Source organism: Saimiri boliviensis, chromosome 1, assembly GCF_048565385.1.
Source record: "Saimiri boliviensis isolate mSaiBol1 chromosome 1, mSaiBol1.pri, whole genome shotgun sequence".
Taxonomy (NCBI): domain Eukaryota; kingdom Metazoa; phylum Chordata; class Mammalia; order Primates; family Cebidae; genus Saimiri; species Saimiri boliviensis.
Window position 1 is genome coordinate 166,758,449 of NC_133449.1, and position 17,524 is coordinate 166,775,972.

General features: G+C 41.8%; 1 protein-coding gene across 2 annotated transcripts in view; it reads left to right on the forward strand.

Moving 5' to 3' along the window:
• KDM3B (lysine demethylase 3B) overlaps positions 1 to 17,524 on the forward strand; it is an 85,428-nt gene that overhangs the window by 29,706 nt on the left and 38,198 nt on the right. The window contains exons 5-9 of one of the 2 annotated variants that reach the window (XM_039472120.2): positions 291 to 415; positions 3,077 to 3,151; positions 7,786 to 8,385; positions 12,637 to 13,885; positions 14,792 to 14,993. In XM_039472120.2, coding sequence (XP_039328054.1) covers positions 291 to 415; positions 3,077 to 3,151; positions 7,786 to 8,385; positions 12,637 to 13,885; positions 14,792 to 14,993 — 2,251 coding nt within the window. The remainder of the gene's footprint in view (positions 1 to 290; positions 416 to 3,076; positions 3,152 to 7,785; positions 8,386 to 12,636; positions 13,886 to 14,791; positions 14,994 to 17,524) is intronic. The other variant, XM_039472121.2, reaches the window with a different exon arrangement.

Below are 17,524 nucleotides of genomic sequence, written 5' to 3' on the forward strand. Positions count from 1 at the left end.
GATACTTTCAGAACTGGAAGATTAAAATAAGGGGGAATTAGAGGGCTGGGAAATTCTAAGGAATTTTCAAATAAATGAAGAATTTACAAAGACTACTGGAAGAAATCATTCATGTTTTGTTTTTAAATTGCTGAATTTGGTCAATCTGGAAATGTTCATTTGTTCAATTCTATAAAAGGGGACCAAAAGTGCCAAATATTTACATTATCTAATTTTCCTTTGGCTTTTAGAAACAATTATGAAATACAGCCTAGCCAAAAATGTTCAATACTGACTGATCTCCCTTTTAGGTCCCTACAGTGTTCAAGGTCACAGGGTCAAAGTATACCAGCCAGAGGGGGAAGAAGGATGGCTGTGTGGTGTTGTGAGCCATCAAGACTCCATCACTCGTCTTATGGAGGTGTCTTTAACTGAGGTGAGACTCTGTTATTCTGTCTAAGGTCCATCCATCCCCTTAAAAGAGGATGGTTTAGATAGGTGAGCACTTCATTTTGTATAAGATGACTTGGGTTTCATCCCTGGGTCTATTAATTAATAGTTGTATAACCCCTAGAAAGACTATTGAACTTTCTTAACTTCACTGTTCTCATTTATAAATTAGAGATAAATATGTAAACCCCCACTGACCTTAAAGCACTGTTTTGGGTCCTGAGATAAAGTATTTGAAAGTGCTCTGAAATCTGTCAAACAATCCACAACGTACAATAGTAGTATTATTTCATCATATTCATAAAGGTTAGTAGTTAAAAGACTAGGCAGTTAGCATGCACCTCTGTATTATTTCTGCTGCTGTGCCCTAGATGCTGAAAAAAAAGAATTATTTTTAATAAACAGAAAGACCATAGCATCTAGAGATACCTGGATAATTGTTTAGGATAGTTTATTGTTGACTAAAAATAGTAGATAAGTGTTTTGAGAGAAACAAATATGTGTTTATGACAACTTTAATTTCAGACTTGCCCTTAGCAATAACATATAATGTAAGCGTAAGTGCTTTTTATGTTTATCTTTATAAATTATTAAAGTAATAAATTCTCATTGACAAATTTCAAACAATACACATGTATATAAAGTAGATATTGAAGGCTACCCCTTCCCCTATGCTAATGTCATTTCCCTTAATGCCACCATTAAGAGTTCGGCATATTTTTCTATATATTTTCTATATGTGTATGTATGTATAAAAATATGTGAAAATATATATATATGAGCTACCCAGTAACAAGAAATGAAGAAGCTACATCTACATTTTTTGTTTTCCCATTTGGTGCAGTGAGCTCCAAGGGAGTCTGAAATTCTGTATTCCCAAGTAGAATCGATTCGAGCAGGTGCCTAGTTTAGTGCTCAGCATACAGTGTATTACTTCATAATTGTGTGTGTGTGTGTGTGTGTGTGTGTGTGTGTGTGTGTGTGTTTGGTTTTTTGAGACAGGGTCTCACTCTGCCACGCAGGCTGGAGTGCAGTGGTATGATCACAGCTCACTGCAACCTCCACCTCTTGGGCTCAAGCAATTCTTCCACCTCAGCCTATGGAGTAGCTGGGACTACAGGCAAATGCCACCATACCCAGCTAATTTTTTAATTTTTTGTAGAGAAAGGGTCTTGCTATGTTGCCTGGCTGGTCCCAAACTCCTGAGCTCAAGTCATCTGCCCACTTCAGCCTCCCAAAGCACTGGATTACAGGCATGAACCACTGCACCTGGCGAGAAGATTTATATATTATATTTATATGACATATATTATTTATATGGTATAAATTTATATGATATAAAATGTATATGGTAAATTATATAAGTTACACTTTAGTAACAAGATCATATAATACGTATGTAATTTATCTTTTTTACTCAATTGTATATAATGAGCATTTTTGTATGTAAATGTAAAGATCTGTCTCATCCTTTGAAATAGATGCATTCTTTTCTACTACATGTATATATCATGACTAATCTAAAATGGATAGACATTTAAATAATTGCCAATATTTTCACTAATACATGTAATGTCATGGTGAACATCTATGAACATGTTTTTACATTATTTATTGGAATAAATTTAAATGTATAATTGTTAGATCAAAGAATATGCCCAATAAATTTGACGTTTTCTATCAAATTGCCCCCACCAAGTTTTTATTCTTTTTTTGAGACGGAGTTTCACTCTTGTTGCCTAGACTGGAGTGCAATGGCGTGATCTCGGCTCACTGCAACCTCCATCTCCAGGTTCAAGCAATTCTCCTGCCTCAGCCTCCTGAGTAGTTGGGACTACAGGCACATACCACCACACCCAGCTAATTTTTTGTATTTGTAATAGAGACAGGGTTTCACCTTGTTGACCAGGATGGTCTCGATCTCTTCACCTCATGATCCACCCACCTCAGCCCCCCAAAGTGCTGGGGTTACAGGCATGAGCTACCATGCTTGGCCTAGAGTGATTTTTTTTTTTTTTTGAGATGGACTTTTGCTCTTGTTACCCAAGCTGGAGTGTGATGGCACAATCTCAGCTCACTGCATCCTCTGCCTCCCAGATTCAAGTGATTCTCCTCCCTCAGCCTCCCAAGTAGCTGAGATTACAGGCATGCACCACCACACTTGGCTAATTTTTTGTATTCTTAGCAGAAACTGGGTTTCACCATGTTAGCCAGGCTGGTCTTGAACTCCTGACCTCAGGTGATCCACCCATTTCAGTCTCCCAAAGTGCTGGGATTACAGGTGTGAGCCACTGTGCCCAGCCCTAGAGTGATTCTTTTAATGATTGTTGATTCTGAAGGTTTTTTATTTCATGATATACAGAATAGGAAGGTTTTGGAGATAACACGATTCGAAATTAACATCCCTAAAAGACATACTTTGACATTAATTCATCTCTTTCTTCATTTACTTAACAAATATTTGAATGCTTACCATATTCTATACCTGTTGTAGCAGTAAATGAGGCAGTAGAGATCTCTGCTGTCGTGGAGCTTTCATTCTAGTAGGTGAGTCAAAACAATAAAGAGATAATTATATTAAGTAGGAAATTGCATGTTTTTTTTTTATGGACAAGTCATTAAACATCTTTTTTACCTCCTACTGTAGAGTGGTGAGATCAAGTCGGTAGATCCCAGACTAATCCATGTGATGCTGATGGATAATTCAACGCCTCAAAACGAGGTATAGTAATGGATTGTGTTTCTGAGCCGACTCATGAGCTTGCATTATCTTGCTGTGTAGATTCCTTATATATGTGTTCTCCATGGATGCCCTTTGAATTGTTCAGCTTTAGCCACTGTGCATTTTTTTACTTTCTCCACAGTCTGTCTAATTAAGGAGAGATATTCTCAAGAAAGAGACATAGTTTGAGCACACCCTTTTAATCATGACTATGTTCCCTAGTTCTTTTAAAATGCAAGGCGATTTTCTGCCTATATTCTGTCAGGACAGGTATATTTGAAAGATGTAGTCAGTTAAAAGTGTAATAAGCAGTAGTAATACTTGTGACCTACCCAGTAACAAGAAATGAAGGAGAAGCTACGTCCATCAATTTTTTTTTCTAATCAGTGGCAGTTAAGGTCCAAGGAAGTCTGAAACTATGTATTCCCAAGTAGAATCAGTTCAAGCTGGTGCCTGGTTCAGTGCTCAGCCCACAGTGGATTGATTACTCAATAATTGTTTTGAACCAGGCCAACTTTTGGTTTATTCAGAATTAATATAACCCAAAAAAAGATACATTAAAAATCTTTGGTCCAGGCATGGTGGCTCACACCTGTAATCCCAACACTTGGAGAGGCTGAGGCAGGTGGATCACCTGAGGCCTGGAGTTTGAGACCAACCTGGCCAACATGGTAAAACCCTGTCTCTACAAAAATACAAAAAAAAAAAAATCGGCCAGGCATGATGGCGAGTACCTGTAATCCCAGCTACTTGGGAGGCTAAGGCCGGAGAATTGCTTGAACCCAGGAGGTGGAGGTTGCAGTGAGCCGAGATAGTGCCATTGCACTCCAACCTGGGGGACAGAGGGAGACTCGGTCTCAAAAAAGAAAACTCTCTGCCTGCACCAATCAAGTAATTCTGTGTGAATTTCCTTCAGTTGACCAGCTGTCCACATACTCCTCACGGTATCTTAGCACCTCTGTAATACTGCTGTCTTAGCCACTCTGCCTAAGTATATAGTCCTTCTTCATCTTTATTCAGTCATTCTGACTTTCTAAAACAAGATCAGAGTAGGAAAAGAGAATTGGGTTTTTTGGGTTTTGTTTTTTTAAGATACAGGGTCTTGCTATCTTTCCCAGTCTGATCTCAAAGCCTCCCCAAAGTGCTAGGACTACAGGCATGATCCACTGCACCTGGTTAAGTTTAAAACTGTTTACTACATGTAATAAATACTACCACGAACAGGGTAAGTCTCTTGGCTGTGTTTGCGTAGCCAAAAACACCTGCTACTTTGCGTATTGGGACACCTGTTTTTGTTCCTTTCCTTATTTCATTCCTTCATTAAGCACATATTGGATGTCAGGTACTGTTCAGCTGGCCAAATATAACTGGGGAGTACTGGTCTCAATGTTATAGGCTGCTAACTCACACATGAGTAGCTCACTGTAAGTAGGACTTACATATAAGTTGTTTAGGGACTGGTAGTAGGTTGCTGTGAGCCAGGCTCTGCAAGTTGGCTGGATGAGTTACAGGTGGGGTCTTTGGTGATGGTTTTTTTGGTTTGTTTGTTTTTCTTTTTGTAATGGACCCTCACTCTGTTGCCTAAGCTTGAGTGCCGTGGCATGATCTCAGCCCACTGCAACCTCCGCCTCCCGGGTTCAATCGATTCTTCTGCCTCAGCCTCCCAAGTAGCTGGGACTACAGGTGCATACCACCACACCCAGCTAGTTTCTGTATTTTTAGTAGAGATGGGGTTTCACCATATTGGCCAGGCTATTCTTGCACTCCTGACCTTGTGATCTGCCCACCTTGGCCTCCCAAACTGCCGGGATTATAGGTGTGAGCCACTGCGCCTGGCGATCTTTGGTTTTTAGCAGCAGATGTTGGTTCTTCCTTTTTTGGTGTTAGCATATTACTGTCATCTTTGCTAGCAAAGTACAATTATTTTGATAGTTCTGCCAAGTTTTATAGTAACCCTTTTTAGAGATCCATGATCACCTCATCTCCTTTAAATGTGAGTATGAGTGAATAAACAAGAAAGAAAGAACAGAGTTCACTGATTGTGATTTACAACAGTGAAAACGGGGTATAATAGAGATTAAAGAAACATCAAAAGAGGGAGCCAGGCACAATGGCTCATGCCTGTAATCCCAGCACTTTGGGAAGCCAAGGCAGGTAGATAACCTGAGGTCAGGAGTTAAAGACCAGCCTGCCCAACATGGTGAAACCCTGTCTCTACTGAAAATACAAAAATTAGCTGGGTGTAGTGGTAGATGCCTGTAATCCCAGCTATTCTGGAGGCTGAGGCAGGAGAATCGCTTGAACACAGGAGGTAGAGGTTGCAGTGAGCCGAGATCACGCCATTGCACCCCAGCCTGGGTGACAAGCAAAACTCCGTCTCAAAACAAAACAAAACAAAACAAAATCGAAAGAAAACAACACTAAGCAAACAAACAGTTCTTGAATGAAAGGTTTAGAGGCCAGGCGCAGTGGCTGACGCCTATAATCCCAGCACTTTGGGAGGCCGAGGTGGGTGGATCACCTGAGGTCAGGAGTTCAAGACCAGCCTGGCCAACATGGTGAAACCTTGTCTCTCCTGAAAAAATACAAAAGTTAGCCAATGTAGGGGCATAGTCTCAGCTCACTGCAGCCTTCCCCTCCTGGATTCAAGCAGTTTTCATCAGCCTCTCCAGTAGCTGGGATTATAGGCATGTACCACCACATCTGGCTAATTTTGTATTTTTAGTAAAGATGGGTTTCCACCATGTTGGCCAGGCTGGTCTTGAATTCCTAACTTCAGGTGATACACCCACCTTGGCCTTGCAACATGCTGGGATTACAGGCATTAGCCACCATGCCCAGCCTGCTTAAGAGTTTTATACAAGGAAATTAAAGGAGAAAAGATGGTAATGAAGGTAGCAAAAAGGAAAAATACAGGAACTAGAACTGGCAAGAAGAAATTTAAAAATTTTTTTAGTTTCCATTGTAACAGCTATGATAATGATTACAAAAAAGATACAGATCTGTGAAAAATCTGTAAGTATTGAAGGGCGTAAAAGTACCTTAACTGGCCAGGCACAGTGGCTCACACCTGTAATCCCAGCACTTTGAGAGGCTGAGGCAGGTGGATCATGAGCTCAGGAGTTTGATCATATTGGCAGCCTGGCTAATATGGTAAAACCCCGTCTCTACTAAAAATACAAAAAAGTAGCTGGGTGTGTGGCATACACCTGTAGTCCCAGCTGCTCGGGAGGCTGAAGCAGGAGAATTGCTTGAACCCGGTAGGTGGAGGGTGCAGTGAGCCAAGGTCACACCACTGCACTCCTGCGGGAGTGACAGAGTAAGACTCCATCTTTAAACAAACAAAAAGAGTACTAAGTTGGTAAATATTAATGGCTAAATAAGTGTGTGTCACTTACTACCACTCCCACACAAGTTTCTAAATGAAACCACCTGAAAGTTACCCAAATAATGCTGAAGTGAATGCCTGTTTAATGGTGGAATGCCAGTCTAAAAAACATTTTAGCTGTAACCTTGCTGCTCAAAGATTGCTCAAGAGAAGGTTGAGCTGCATCCCGTGCCCCATTCCCTTCATTCTTCTTAGGGAAAGAGTTTATTCAGATAAGGGAATTGCCCCTTCTAATCCTGTATCATCCTAGGTTGTCTGACCTCTCAAATAAGAAAAAAGTAAGATTTCATGAGATAGCCTGAAATTACTAGAAGAAATATGGCATTTGCCTGTTTGGCCAGTGGTAGCCTGCTTTTTTCCCTTTCCTCCGTCTAATGCTTTGAAATAAGGTTTGGGGATTGAGTTTTTACAGTGTCTATATGAGCAATCCAAACCTTTCTCTTTCAGGTTCATTTTTCCTTTGGTTACAGACTCACAAATGTTGGTTTAGTGACTTCCGCTTAGAGGAGATTTCCTATTGCAGTACTTAAAATTAAAGTTTCTTGGCCGGGCGCAGTGGCTCAAACCTGTAATCCCAGCACTTTGGGAGGCCGAGGCGGGCGGATCACGAGGTCAAGAGATCGAGACCATCCTGGTCAACATGGTGAAACCCCGTCTCTACTAAAAATACAAAAAATTAGCTGGGCATGGTGGCGCGTGCCTGTAATCCCAGCTACTCAGGAGGCTGAGGCAGGAGAATTGCCTGAACCCAGGAGGCGGAGGTTGCGGTGAGCCGAGATGGTGCCATTGCACTCCAGCCTGGGTAACAAGAGTGAAACTCTGTCTCAAAAAAAAAAAAAAAAAATTAAAGTTTCTTTCAAACAAGGAGATAAATAGGTAATAAAGTGAGTTATTTCATCAAGGGGTAAATGAACTCCCAGCCTAGCTCTAGCAGTCTGTTTTCTGAAAGAAACTCAACAAATTGTTAAACGCTCAAGTCCATTTAAGGGAGTAATATGTTTTATTTAACAGAAAGTTTGCCAAGTGAGTTATCTTCTAGTAACTATTATCTTGAATGTGTGTGTATAAATCGAATCACAGGATGATTAGAGCTTTTAACACAGGGAATGTTTTAGAACTGGCATTGGAACTTGGCAGTCTATGCTTGCTTTGTCTACTTCTAGAGATGGGAAAGAGCTAATGGTATATGGTATTCACAGGACGAAAGGTTCCTTGTAATAAATTATTTTTGAATTTTGTTTTGTAGGGGGGTACGTTAAAAGCAGTAAAATCTTCCAAAGGAAAGAAGAAGAGAGAAAGCATAGAGGGGAAAGATGGCCGGAGGAGGAAAAGTGCTTCGGACTCTGGGTGTGACCCTGCATCAAAGAAATTAAAAGGAGACAGGGGTGAAGTAGACAGTAATGGGAGCGATGGAGGTGAGGCAAGCCGAGGGCCCTGGAAAGGAGGGAATGCCAGTGGAGAGCCAGGGCTGGATCAGAGAGCAAAGCAGCCACCATCTACATTTGTCCCCCAGATTAACCGCAACATTCGCTTTGCCACTTACACCAAAGAAAACGGCAGGACTCTGGTGGTACAGGATGAACCTGTAGGTGGGGACACACCTGCCTCTTTCACTCCGTATGCTACAGCCACAAGTCAGACACCTTTGGCCCCAGAGTTGGGTGGAGCCGAAAACAAAGAGGCAGGAAAAACACTGGAACAAGTTGGCCAGGGCATGGTGGCTTCGGCAGCTGTGATCACTACTGCCAGCTCCACCCCAAACACAGTGAGGATCTCAGACACTGGCCTTGCAGCAGGGACTGTGCTGGAAAAACAGAAAGGCAGCCGGCCACAGGCCTCAGGAGAGGTGAGTTGCTTCAGGGGCAGACTTGGTTTACTCTTTCACCCTCCTTTATTTCGAATGTTAAAAAACATTCAAGTGTCCCAGGGAAGGAGTATTTTTGAGATGTGCTTAAATTGTACTCTAGGGATAGGCTTTTACTGCTCATTGGGCAAATGTATATATTTTAATAACTTTATCAGCTTTTAAAAGGTACCTGAACAGTTGGGCAAATCAAAAACTGATAATACAACCTTTTTTAAAGACATGTTAAAATAGATCTGGTGGAGACTGTTTTAAATTCAATTATCTATTTAGTTCATGTAGTAGTTGAGCCTCTACTAGGCCTATAAGAGGCAAGGTTAATGAATTACAGTATTGGTAATAGTGGATACTATAAGGCTATGTGTGCAAGCTACCATTACCCTATTTTCAATTCATCATTTTCTGTGATATTTTCCCTTTAGGCTGAGTTAACTTCCATTATTTGATGTGGCCATAAAAGGTTTTTTTCTCCCTAATTTCATCTTTTTAAGCCTTACCTGGAAAATTTGATGGATTTCATCATAAGAGTATCTGATTTCCTTTGTTCCTTGTCTGATATGCATATATTGTTGCTAAAATAGAACCTATGTTAAATGTAAATTAACATCAAGTTGTCTGCCTAATCCAAATTTGAAACAATATCAAAATCAGTATAATACAGTCTTTTTGACTAATTTTGGTCACCAAAGTATGATTTATGGTGCTAGTCATTTTTTTCCCCAAACAACTATTAACTCAAGCTAGAATATGAAATACAGAGATGAAATCCTTAATGATTTTTAAAAATTACAGATAGGAAACTACTGTGTGCTAAATACTGTGTATATTCTATATAAAGAATTGAAATCTCTATTTTAAGGAACTCACATCCTAAAATGGAATCATTTCAGGTGTAACAGTGCCAGACAAAACATGACGTATACATTTCATCTGACTTCTTTCCCTCCCCAACAAGTGCAGATTGTTAATCCCTAGTGTTCAGGGATAGGGAGGGAGATGAAATGTCCATACAGAAGAGAAGGCCTGTAAATGCAGATTTCACACGGTTGATGGTTTGTTCTGTTAGTTGACCAGCATTCCCAAGATAACCAGGTCAGAATCTTATATGGATATCCAGTGTAAATCATCATAGTGTCTGAATTATATAAAAACAACTTCATGTCAAAGGCAGTGTAAATGTAAATGGGTCTTACAAAATAGACCAGGTTTTACATGCTATAAAAGAAACGCATTGAATGCTGATACTCTTAGAGTAGCAAAGCTGAACACATGAAATTCAAATTCAGAGAGTATTTTGTTTCATATAGGTTGGGAAATTTCTGTGACTATAGCAGTCATGTTGCTATGTTTCTGTTTGGGTCCTCTAGGATATGATTTAAAGGTGTAGAAATGGGACAGGCACAGTGGTTCAGGCCTATAATCCCAGCACTTTTGGAGGCCGAGGCAGGCAGATCACTTGAGGTCAGAAGTCTGAGACCAGCCTGGCCAACATGGTGCAATCCCCATCTCTACTAAAAATAATACAAAAATAAGCTGGGCTTGGTGATCATGCCTATAATCCTAGCTACTCAGGAGGCTGAGGCAAGAGAATCACCTGAACCTGAAAGGCGTAGATTGCAGTGAGCTGAGATCTCACCAGCTGGACTCCAGCCTGGGTGACAGAGCACCACTCCATCTAAATAAATAAATAAATAAATGGGTAGAAATGAATGTTTTCATTACAGTGCCTAATCTAAAATAAAGACAGAGCCAACAGGAAACTTCTTGCCCTAAAAACTGGGTTGAGATCAGTTTCTCATTACTTTCTTGTAAGAAAAGGATTTGGAATTTAATCATTTGAAGGAAAATGAAAGACTGTCCAAATTATTTTTCATTCATCTGTGTATTTATTTTTAAAGGGTAACTTTAGGAGTGAAACATGAGCTACCCATGCTAGTTCCTTGCAGTCATGCAGGTGTCAAGGCTCCTGGCCAAATACTGCCTGTGAAGCAACAGCAGCACCTCAGGGCTGTGTCTGTTCTCTTCTCCTCTATTGTGGGGAGGCAGTTTAAGTCAATGCTTACAGGTTAGTAGGAAGAAAATAGAAAATAAGCTTTAATTTTTTAACTCTAGAATGCCCTGAAGTAGTCTCTCTAGCAGGTGTCAGTTGGAGGCAAGCATAGGTGGCCTGCTTGGTTCTTAGGTCTCTATGCTGCCCTTAAGGAAAGCCTGATTGTTAACACCTCTTGCATATTTAAAGAATAGCTTAATTAAAACTCTCTCCTCCTTTTTAAGAGAATAGCCCTTTTGTTTATCTGGAATCACTTTTTAAAAAATTGTAGTAAAATAAACTTAATGTAAAACTTACCGTTTTCAAATGTACAATTCTGCGGCATTTAGTACATTTACTGTGTTGTGAAACTATGATCACTGTCTAGGTCCAGAAATTTATCACTCCAAAAGGAAAACTCCATATCCATTAAGTGGTAATGGAATAATTTTTATCTCCAGTGTTTTAAAGTGAATATTGGCCAGGAGTGGGGCTCACACCTGTAATCCCAGCACTTCTTGGGAGGCTGAGGCGGGCAGATCACAAGGTTAGGTGTTTGAGACCATACTGGCTAAAATGATGAAACGGCATCTCTACTCAAAATACAAAAACAAATTAGCCAGGTGTGGTGGCACACATCTGTAATCCCAGCTACTGAAGAGGCTGAGGCAGGAGAATTGCTGGAACCCAGGAGGCGGAGGTTGCAGTGAGCCGAGATCGTGCTACTGCATTCTGCCTGGGAGACAGAACGAGACTCTGTCTCAAAAAATAAAAATAAATAAAGTGAATATTAAGGTATATCATCCTCTACTACTTGGAAGTAGTCTATGGTTTGCAAGTCAAGTACTTGGATATGAGTTTTATTAAATTAATAAATACTAATAGGGCTCATACCTACCTATGGGTCTCTTCCCTGTCTCTCTCTTTCTCTCTCTCTCTTTCTCTTTCTCTCCGTCTCTCTGTCTCTCTCATCTGTATATGGGTACACTGATATATAGGAAAGTGTTTCCGTTCTTCTTTATACATACAGTCATCCACAAGCAGAAATTAACATTTTCATGGTAAAAGAAGGAAAAGAGAGTGTTTTATTATTTCATTCTTCAGTTATACTGAAGGCTTGTGTTTGGATTATTATTAGTATATATGTTTTCCCTCTTTGGATTCTTATTAGATTCTAATTATAACAAAAGGTCATAGTAAATAGCTTGCTTACTTTTATTTAGTGTCTTTATGTCTTAACCTTTTGTGTTTTTTTTGTTGTTGTTGTTGTTGTTTTTGTTTTTTTTGAGACGGCGTTTCGCTCTTGTTACCCAGGCTGGAGTGCAATGGCGCAATCTCGGCTCACTGCAACCTCCGCCTCCTGGGTGTAGGCAATTCTCCTGCCTCAGCCTCCTGAGTAGCTGGGATTACAGGCACGTGCCACCATGCCCAGCTAATTTTTTGTATTTTTAGTAGAGACGGGGTTTCACCATGTTGACCAGGATGGTCTCGATCTCTTGACCTCGTGATCCACCCTCCTCAGCCTCCCAAAGTGCTGGGATTACAGGCTTGAGCCACCGCGCCCGGCATGTCTTAACCTTAATTGAAGTAGATATTCAACTTTTAGGTTGACTTGAACCCATAAATAGATGTCAAAATCCAAAAGGGTCCGTGTTGTGGACTTTCAGATTAATAAGGATAATACTTTTCTTAAATGTACAGTGGGCTTGTCCTGGAATTAAAGTCACTTTTTGTAAAATGGGCAATTTTATAGTAGCCTAAATAAATCAAAACTTTAACAATAGCTCCCAAGGTAATTGAAATATGTTAATATTATAGGGGTCACTGTAAAAGCTGATGTCTGTTCAGGAACCCTTTTCTCCAATTCCTTAGAGGAGCCTCTCTACTTCCAAATAGCTGCTAAGAAGCTTACATGGCCTGCTAGCACTGTAATAACCAATTGGGTGGCAACCAAAGGAATGGCAGGATGAATGACATCCTGCTGTCTCTGGCTCACCTTGCTAAAGATGTGCTCAGTTTGTAGTCTGTGACAGATTTCTTCTCCACTGCTGGTGAATTCCAGTTACAAGAGCATATCCATGGAATTGTAAAAGAAAAGTTGATTAGCCCCCAAGAAATGATGTGTTGATAGTGAGGTTCAAGAAAGAGATCATTCGATTGTCATGAGGAGTCAACATCACTAACTCAGGCTATCTTCATTTCAGAATTCAAGAAATTCTATCCTGGCCTCTTCTGGATTTGGAGCACCTCTCCCTAGTTCGTCGCAACCTTTAACTTTTGGAAGTGGAAGGAGCCAGTCTAATGGGGTTCTAGCCACAGAGAACAAATCTTTGGGCTTCTCTTTTGGCTGTAGCTCTGCACAAGAGTCTCAGAAAGACACTGATCTCTCCAAAAACTTGTTTTTTCAATGCATGTCCCAAACTTTACCTACCAGTAACTACTTCACTACTGTTTCAGAGAGTTTGGCTGATGATTCCTCTAGTCGGGACTCATTCAAACAAAGCCTTGAGAGCCTGAGCTCAGGCCTGTGTAAAGGCAGATCCGTTCTTGGAGCAGACACTAAGCCAGGCTCTAAGGCTGGCAGCTCTGTGGACCGGAAAGTGCCTGCAGAGTCCATGCCCACCCTCACTCCAGCCTTCCCACGGAGCCTCCTAAATACCCGTACCCCAGAGAATCATGAAAATCTATTTTTACAGCCCCCCAAATTGTCCCGAGAAGAGCCTTCTAATCCTTTCCTGGCATTTGTGGAGAAAGTTGAACATAACCCTTTCAGCAGCTTTGCATCTCAGGCATCAGGTAGCTCCTCTTCTGCTACCACTGTCACCTCCAAGGTGGCACCAGGCTGGCCCGAGTCTCACTCCTCTGCAGATTCAGCATCTTTAGCAAAGAAGAAACCTCTCTTCATTTCAACTGACTCCTCCAAGCTAGTATCTGGTGTTCTGGGCTCAGCTCTTACTACTGGGGGCCCAAGCCTCTCTGCCATGGGGAATGGACGCTCCAGCTCTCCCACCAGCAGCCTCACTCAGCCCATTGAGATGCCAACTCTCTCCTCCAGCCCCACAGAGGAGAGGCCAAATGTGGGGCCTGGGCAGCAGGACAATCCCCTCCTCAAAACCTTTAGTAACGTCTTTGGCAGGCACTCAGGCGGCTTTCTGCCCTCCCCGGCAGATTTTTCACAGGAGAACAAAGCTCCTTTTGAAGCTGTGAAAAGGTTCTCACTGGATGAGCGAAGCTTGGCTTGCAGACAGGACTCGGACTCCAGCACCAACAGTGACCTGTCAGATTTGAGTGACTCTGAGGAGCAGCTGCAGGCTAAGACTGGTCTGAAGGGGATTCCAGAGCACCTGATGGGGAAGCTGGGCCCCAATGGGGAGCGCAGTGCTGAGCTGTTGCTGGGCAAAAGCAAAGGGAAGCAGGCCCCCAAGGGCCGGCCTCGGACCGCCCCCCTGAAAGGTGATCCTGCTGGGGCTATATTTGGGCTTTGCTCTGGCACTGGGCTCAAATGCCTGTTGTGCTCTTTTGCAGCAGAGGCCCTCACTTTGATGGAAAGTTCTGTAATCTCATAGAATGACAGAACCAAGAGGACCTGCCAGGGGCCCCTAGTTAGACCTGGTTCAGGGCAGGATTGTACCTAAACCAGCACTGTAGGAGGGGTATCTGTCCCATATAATGATAATCTCCCAAAGGAGGACTCTTGATCTTCCTTGGCAGTCGGTTATTTTTGGTCAGGAAGTATTTCTTTGCGTTTGTCTCATCCCTTTTTACTTCACCTTGGCCCATCCTCTTTACTTCAGGGGGTTACTGGGAGCTGGTATCCATTCCCATGTAGCAGACATTTGTAGACTTGAAGCAGAGAGAATCACTCCTCAGTTTGCTCTTCTCTGAAACATACATAAGGATTTTAACAGCCCTATCAAAATCTATTAACTTCTGTGGTGTGAGTTTATAGTTCAGAAGTGTGTAAAACAAAGTCTTGCGGTAAACATGGCTGTTTTCATTAGGAATTGGTATGTTGTGGAGGTTCAAGAGGTCCTGATTTAACAGAACAGCCATATCGTGAGAGGCTAGAGGCAAGTGATAGCTACATTCTGCCTTCTTGTGTTTTTCACACCCATATTCAAAATTGTTTCACCATAGTGGGGCATGTCCCACAAGTTCTGCATGGTTCTTAGCTCCCAGTGGTAGCCTCTTTGCTCCCTGCTTTCCATTTCTGTCAAGGATGGACATAATGGGTACATGCCCAAGCAGGGAAAGGAGTAGCAACCCAGGTCAGGACAAATGTCTGTCCCCAAAAGAATCATGCTGCTGGTTCCTATTAACACCTCACGACAAACTTTTCTTCTCTCCCCCTTGCCACAGTTGGCCAGTCAGTGCTGAAAGATGTAAGTAAAGTGAAGAAGCTGAAGCAGTCTGGAGAGCCCTTCCTTCAGGATGGGTCATGCATCAACGTGGCACCTCATCTGCATAAGTGTCGTGAATGCCGCCTGGAGCGGTACCGGAAGTTTAAGGAACAAGAGCAAGATGATTCTACTGTAGCCTGCCGCTTCTTTCACTTCCGGAGGTACCCAAACTCCTATTTTCCTCCTTTGCCAGTTTTCATTAGTGACACATAACTTCCACTCTTTCTCTGAGTCTATAAACATGTTTCATCATCTTGGTCTTTGCTTTCCTTACTTCTTTGCTCTCAGCGTCTGTGAAGAGGCCCTGGCATAGTAGTCACTTAGTTGATTGGATTGTAAAATGACATGTGGTTTTGTCCTTGGAGAATTGAAGTTGAGCAGTCTAAGCTGCAGCGCTGTGCTATTCCCTGAGTTATTCCTAACTTGTGTTGGTTCTATTTGAAACCACTGTTATAAGCAGAAGGACTGTATTTCATATTATGGATCTCCCTGACTGCTTATTCCTCCAGTTCTAGAATAACTTGAGTCATGTTAAAAAGAAAGGGAGAGGCCGAGCGCGGTGGCTCAAGCCTGTAATCCCAGCACTTTGGGAGGCCGAGGCATGTGGATCACGAAGACAAGAGATCGAGACCATCCTGGTCAACATGGTGAAACCCCGTCTCCACTAAAAATACAAAAATCAGCTGGGCATGGTGGCGCGTGCCTGTAATCCCAGCTACTCAGGAGGCTGAGGCAGGAGAATTGCCTGAACCCAGAAGGCGGAGGTTGCGGTGAGCCGAGATCGCGCCATTGCACTCCAGCCTGGGAAAACAAGAGCGAAACTCCGTCTCAAAAAAAAAAAAAAAAAAAAAAAAAAAGAAGGGGAAATAAGATTTGAAGATAATGTGAAGCATCTTTGAAATAGATATAACCGATGAAAATCTGGGAATATCCTCTGCTTTTACCCAACAACAGCTCTTTAGTCACTTTTCTTCTGCTTGATAAATTTAGAAGGGGAGTTCCTTCTGAATGACCTTTCAGGAATCTTTAATTTTCAGGCTGGGTGCAGTGGCTCACACTTGTAATCCCAGAGCTTTAGGAGGCCGAGGCAGGTGCATCATGAGGTCAGGAGTTCAAGACCAGCCTGGCCAACACAGTGAAACCCCATCTCTAGAAAAAATAAAAAATTTAATTTAAAAAGAAAAAAGAATCTTTAAATTTTAAAGTAAATCCAAATGGTTTGTCATTATGATATGGATTCACTTAGCAAATGTTTATTGAGCATTTAATGTGTGCCAACCCTTGTTCTGGCCATTGAGGATTCAGCAAATTTCAGCCCTCAGAAGGTTTGGGGAGGCAGACACTAAATACAGAAAAAAGGCCACACATGATTACCCACCTATAATTCCAGCACTTTGGGAGGCCAAAGCAGGAGGATCACTTGAGACCAGCATGGGCAACATAGTGAGGCCTTGTCTCTACAAAAAATCTTAAAAACTAGCCGGGTGTGGTGGCATACACCTGTAATCCTGGCTACTCAGGAGGCTGAGGTCGAACCCATGAGGTCGAGGCTACAATGAGCCCTAATCATACCACTGCACTCCAGTCTTGGCAGCAAAGTGAGACTCTCCCTAAAAGAAAAAAAATAATAAATGATGTGTCAGCTTATAATGACTAAGAGAAAAATAAAGAAAGCAAAGGGACTACAGTGTGGGGAGCCTAGAGAGGCTACAGTTTTAAACAGGATGATCTGAGAAAGTGAGAGTTGAGGAACAGCCTGTAGGAGGTGAAGCAATACACCACACTGTAACAAGAATTCCAGACATGTGCAAGCATCCCAAAGCTGGAATATTTCTGGTGTGTTCATAAAGTTAGGTTGTTAAAATGGAATACGCAAAGAAGGAAAAGGAGTTGAGTTAATGATGGATTTTACAGGGCTATTCTAAAGGCCTTGGTTTTTACTCTGATGAGAAGTCATTGGAGGCCCTGAGCTGATGAGTGACACTGATTAATGTTTTAAAAGGCCACTTTGGCTACTTTCTTGAGAATAGGTTATGTAGAGGTAAGGGCAGAAGCAGAGAAGTTAGGAGGCTGTTTGAATTACCCAGGTGAGAGATGATGGGGCTTGGACCAGGGAGACAGTGATGGAGATGATAAGTGGTTGAAGATAGAGCACACATAATTTTCTGATGAATTAGATGTGGAGTATGAAAGAAAGGACTTAGGGATGATTCTGTGTCTGATTCTATCTATGTCTTTTGTCCTAAAAACAGGAAGAATGAGATTGCCATTTACCGATAAAGAGATTCTTCAGGGAAAAGCAAGTTTGGGAGGAATATGGGGAGTTTTAACTTGGCCATGTTAAATTGGAGATGCCTGTTAGACTGTCAAAGGGAAATATTGAGAAGGCAGCTGGAGATATAGCTCTAGAGTTAAAGGAAGGGGTCCCACCTGGATATATAAATTTGGAAATCACCAGCTCTTTAAAGCTGTCAGTCTGAGTGAGATCAGAGCATAGATAAAGAATAAGAGCAGTCTAAGGACTGAATTCTGGTACTCTCCAATGTTTAGAGGTGGTGAAGTTGGAAGCAACTAGTAAAGGAGACCGAGAAAGAACAGCCACTGAAGTAGTAGGAAAACTAGGTAGTGAGGTATCTCAGAAGACACTAAAGAAAGTATTTCCAGGAAGGAATAATGAACTGTGTCAAATGTT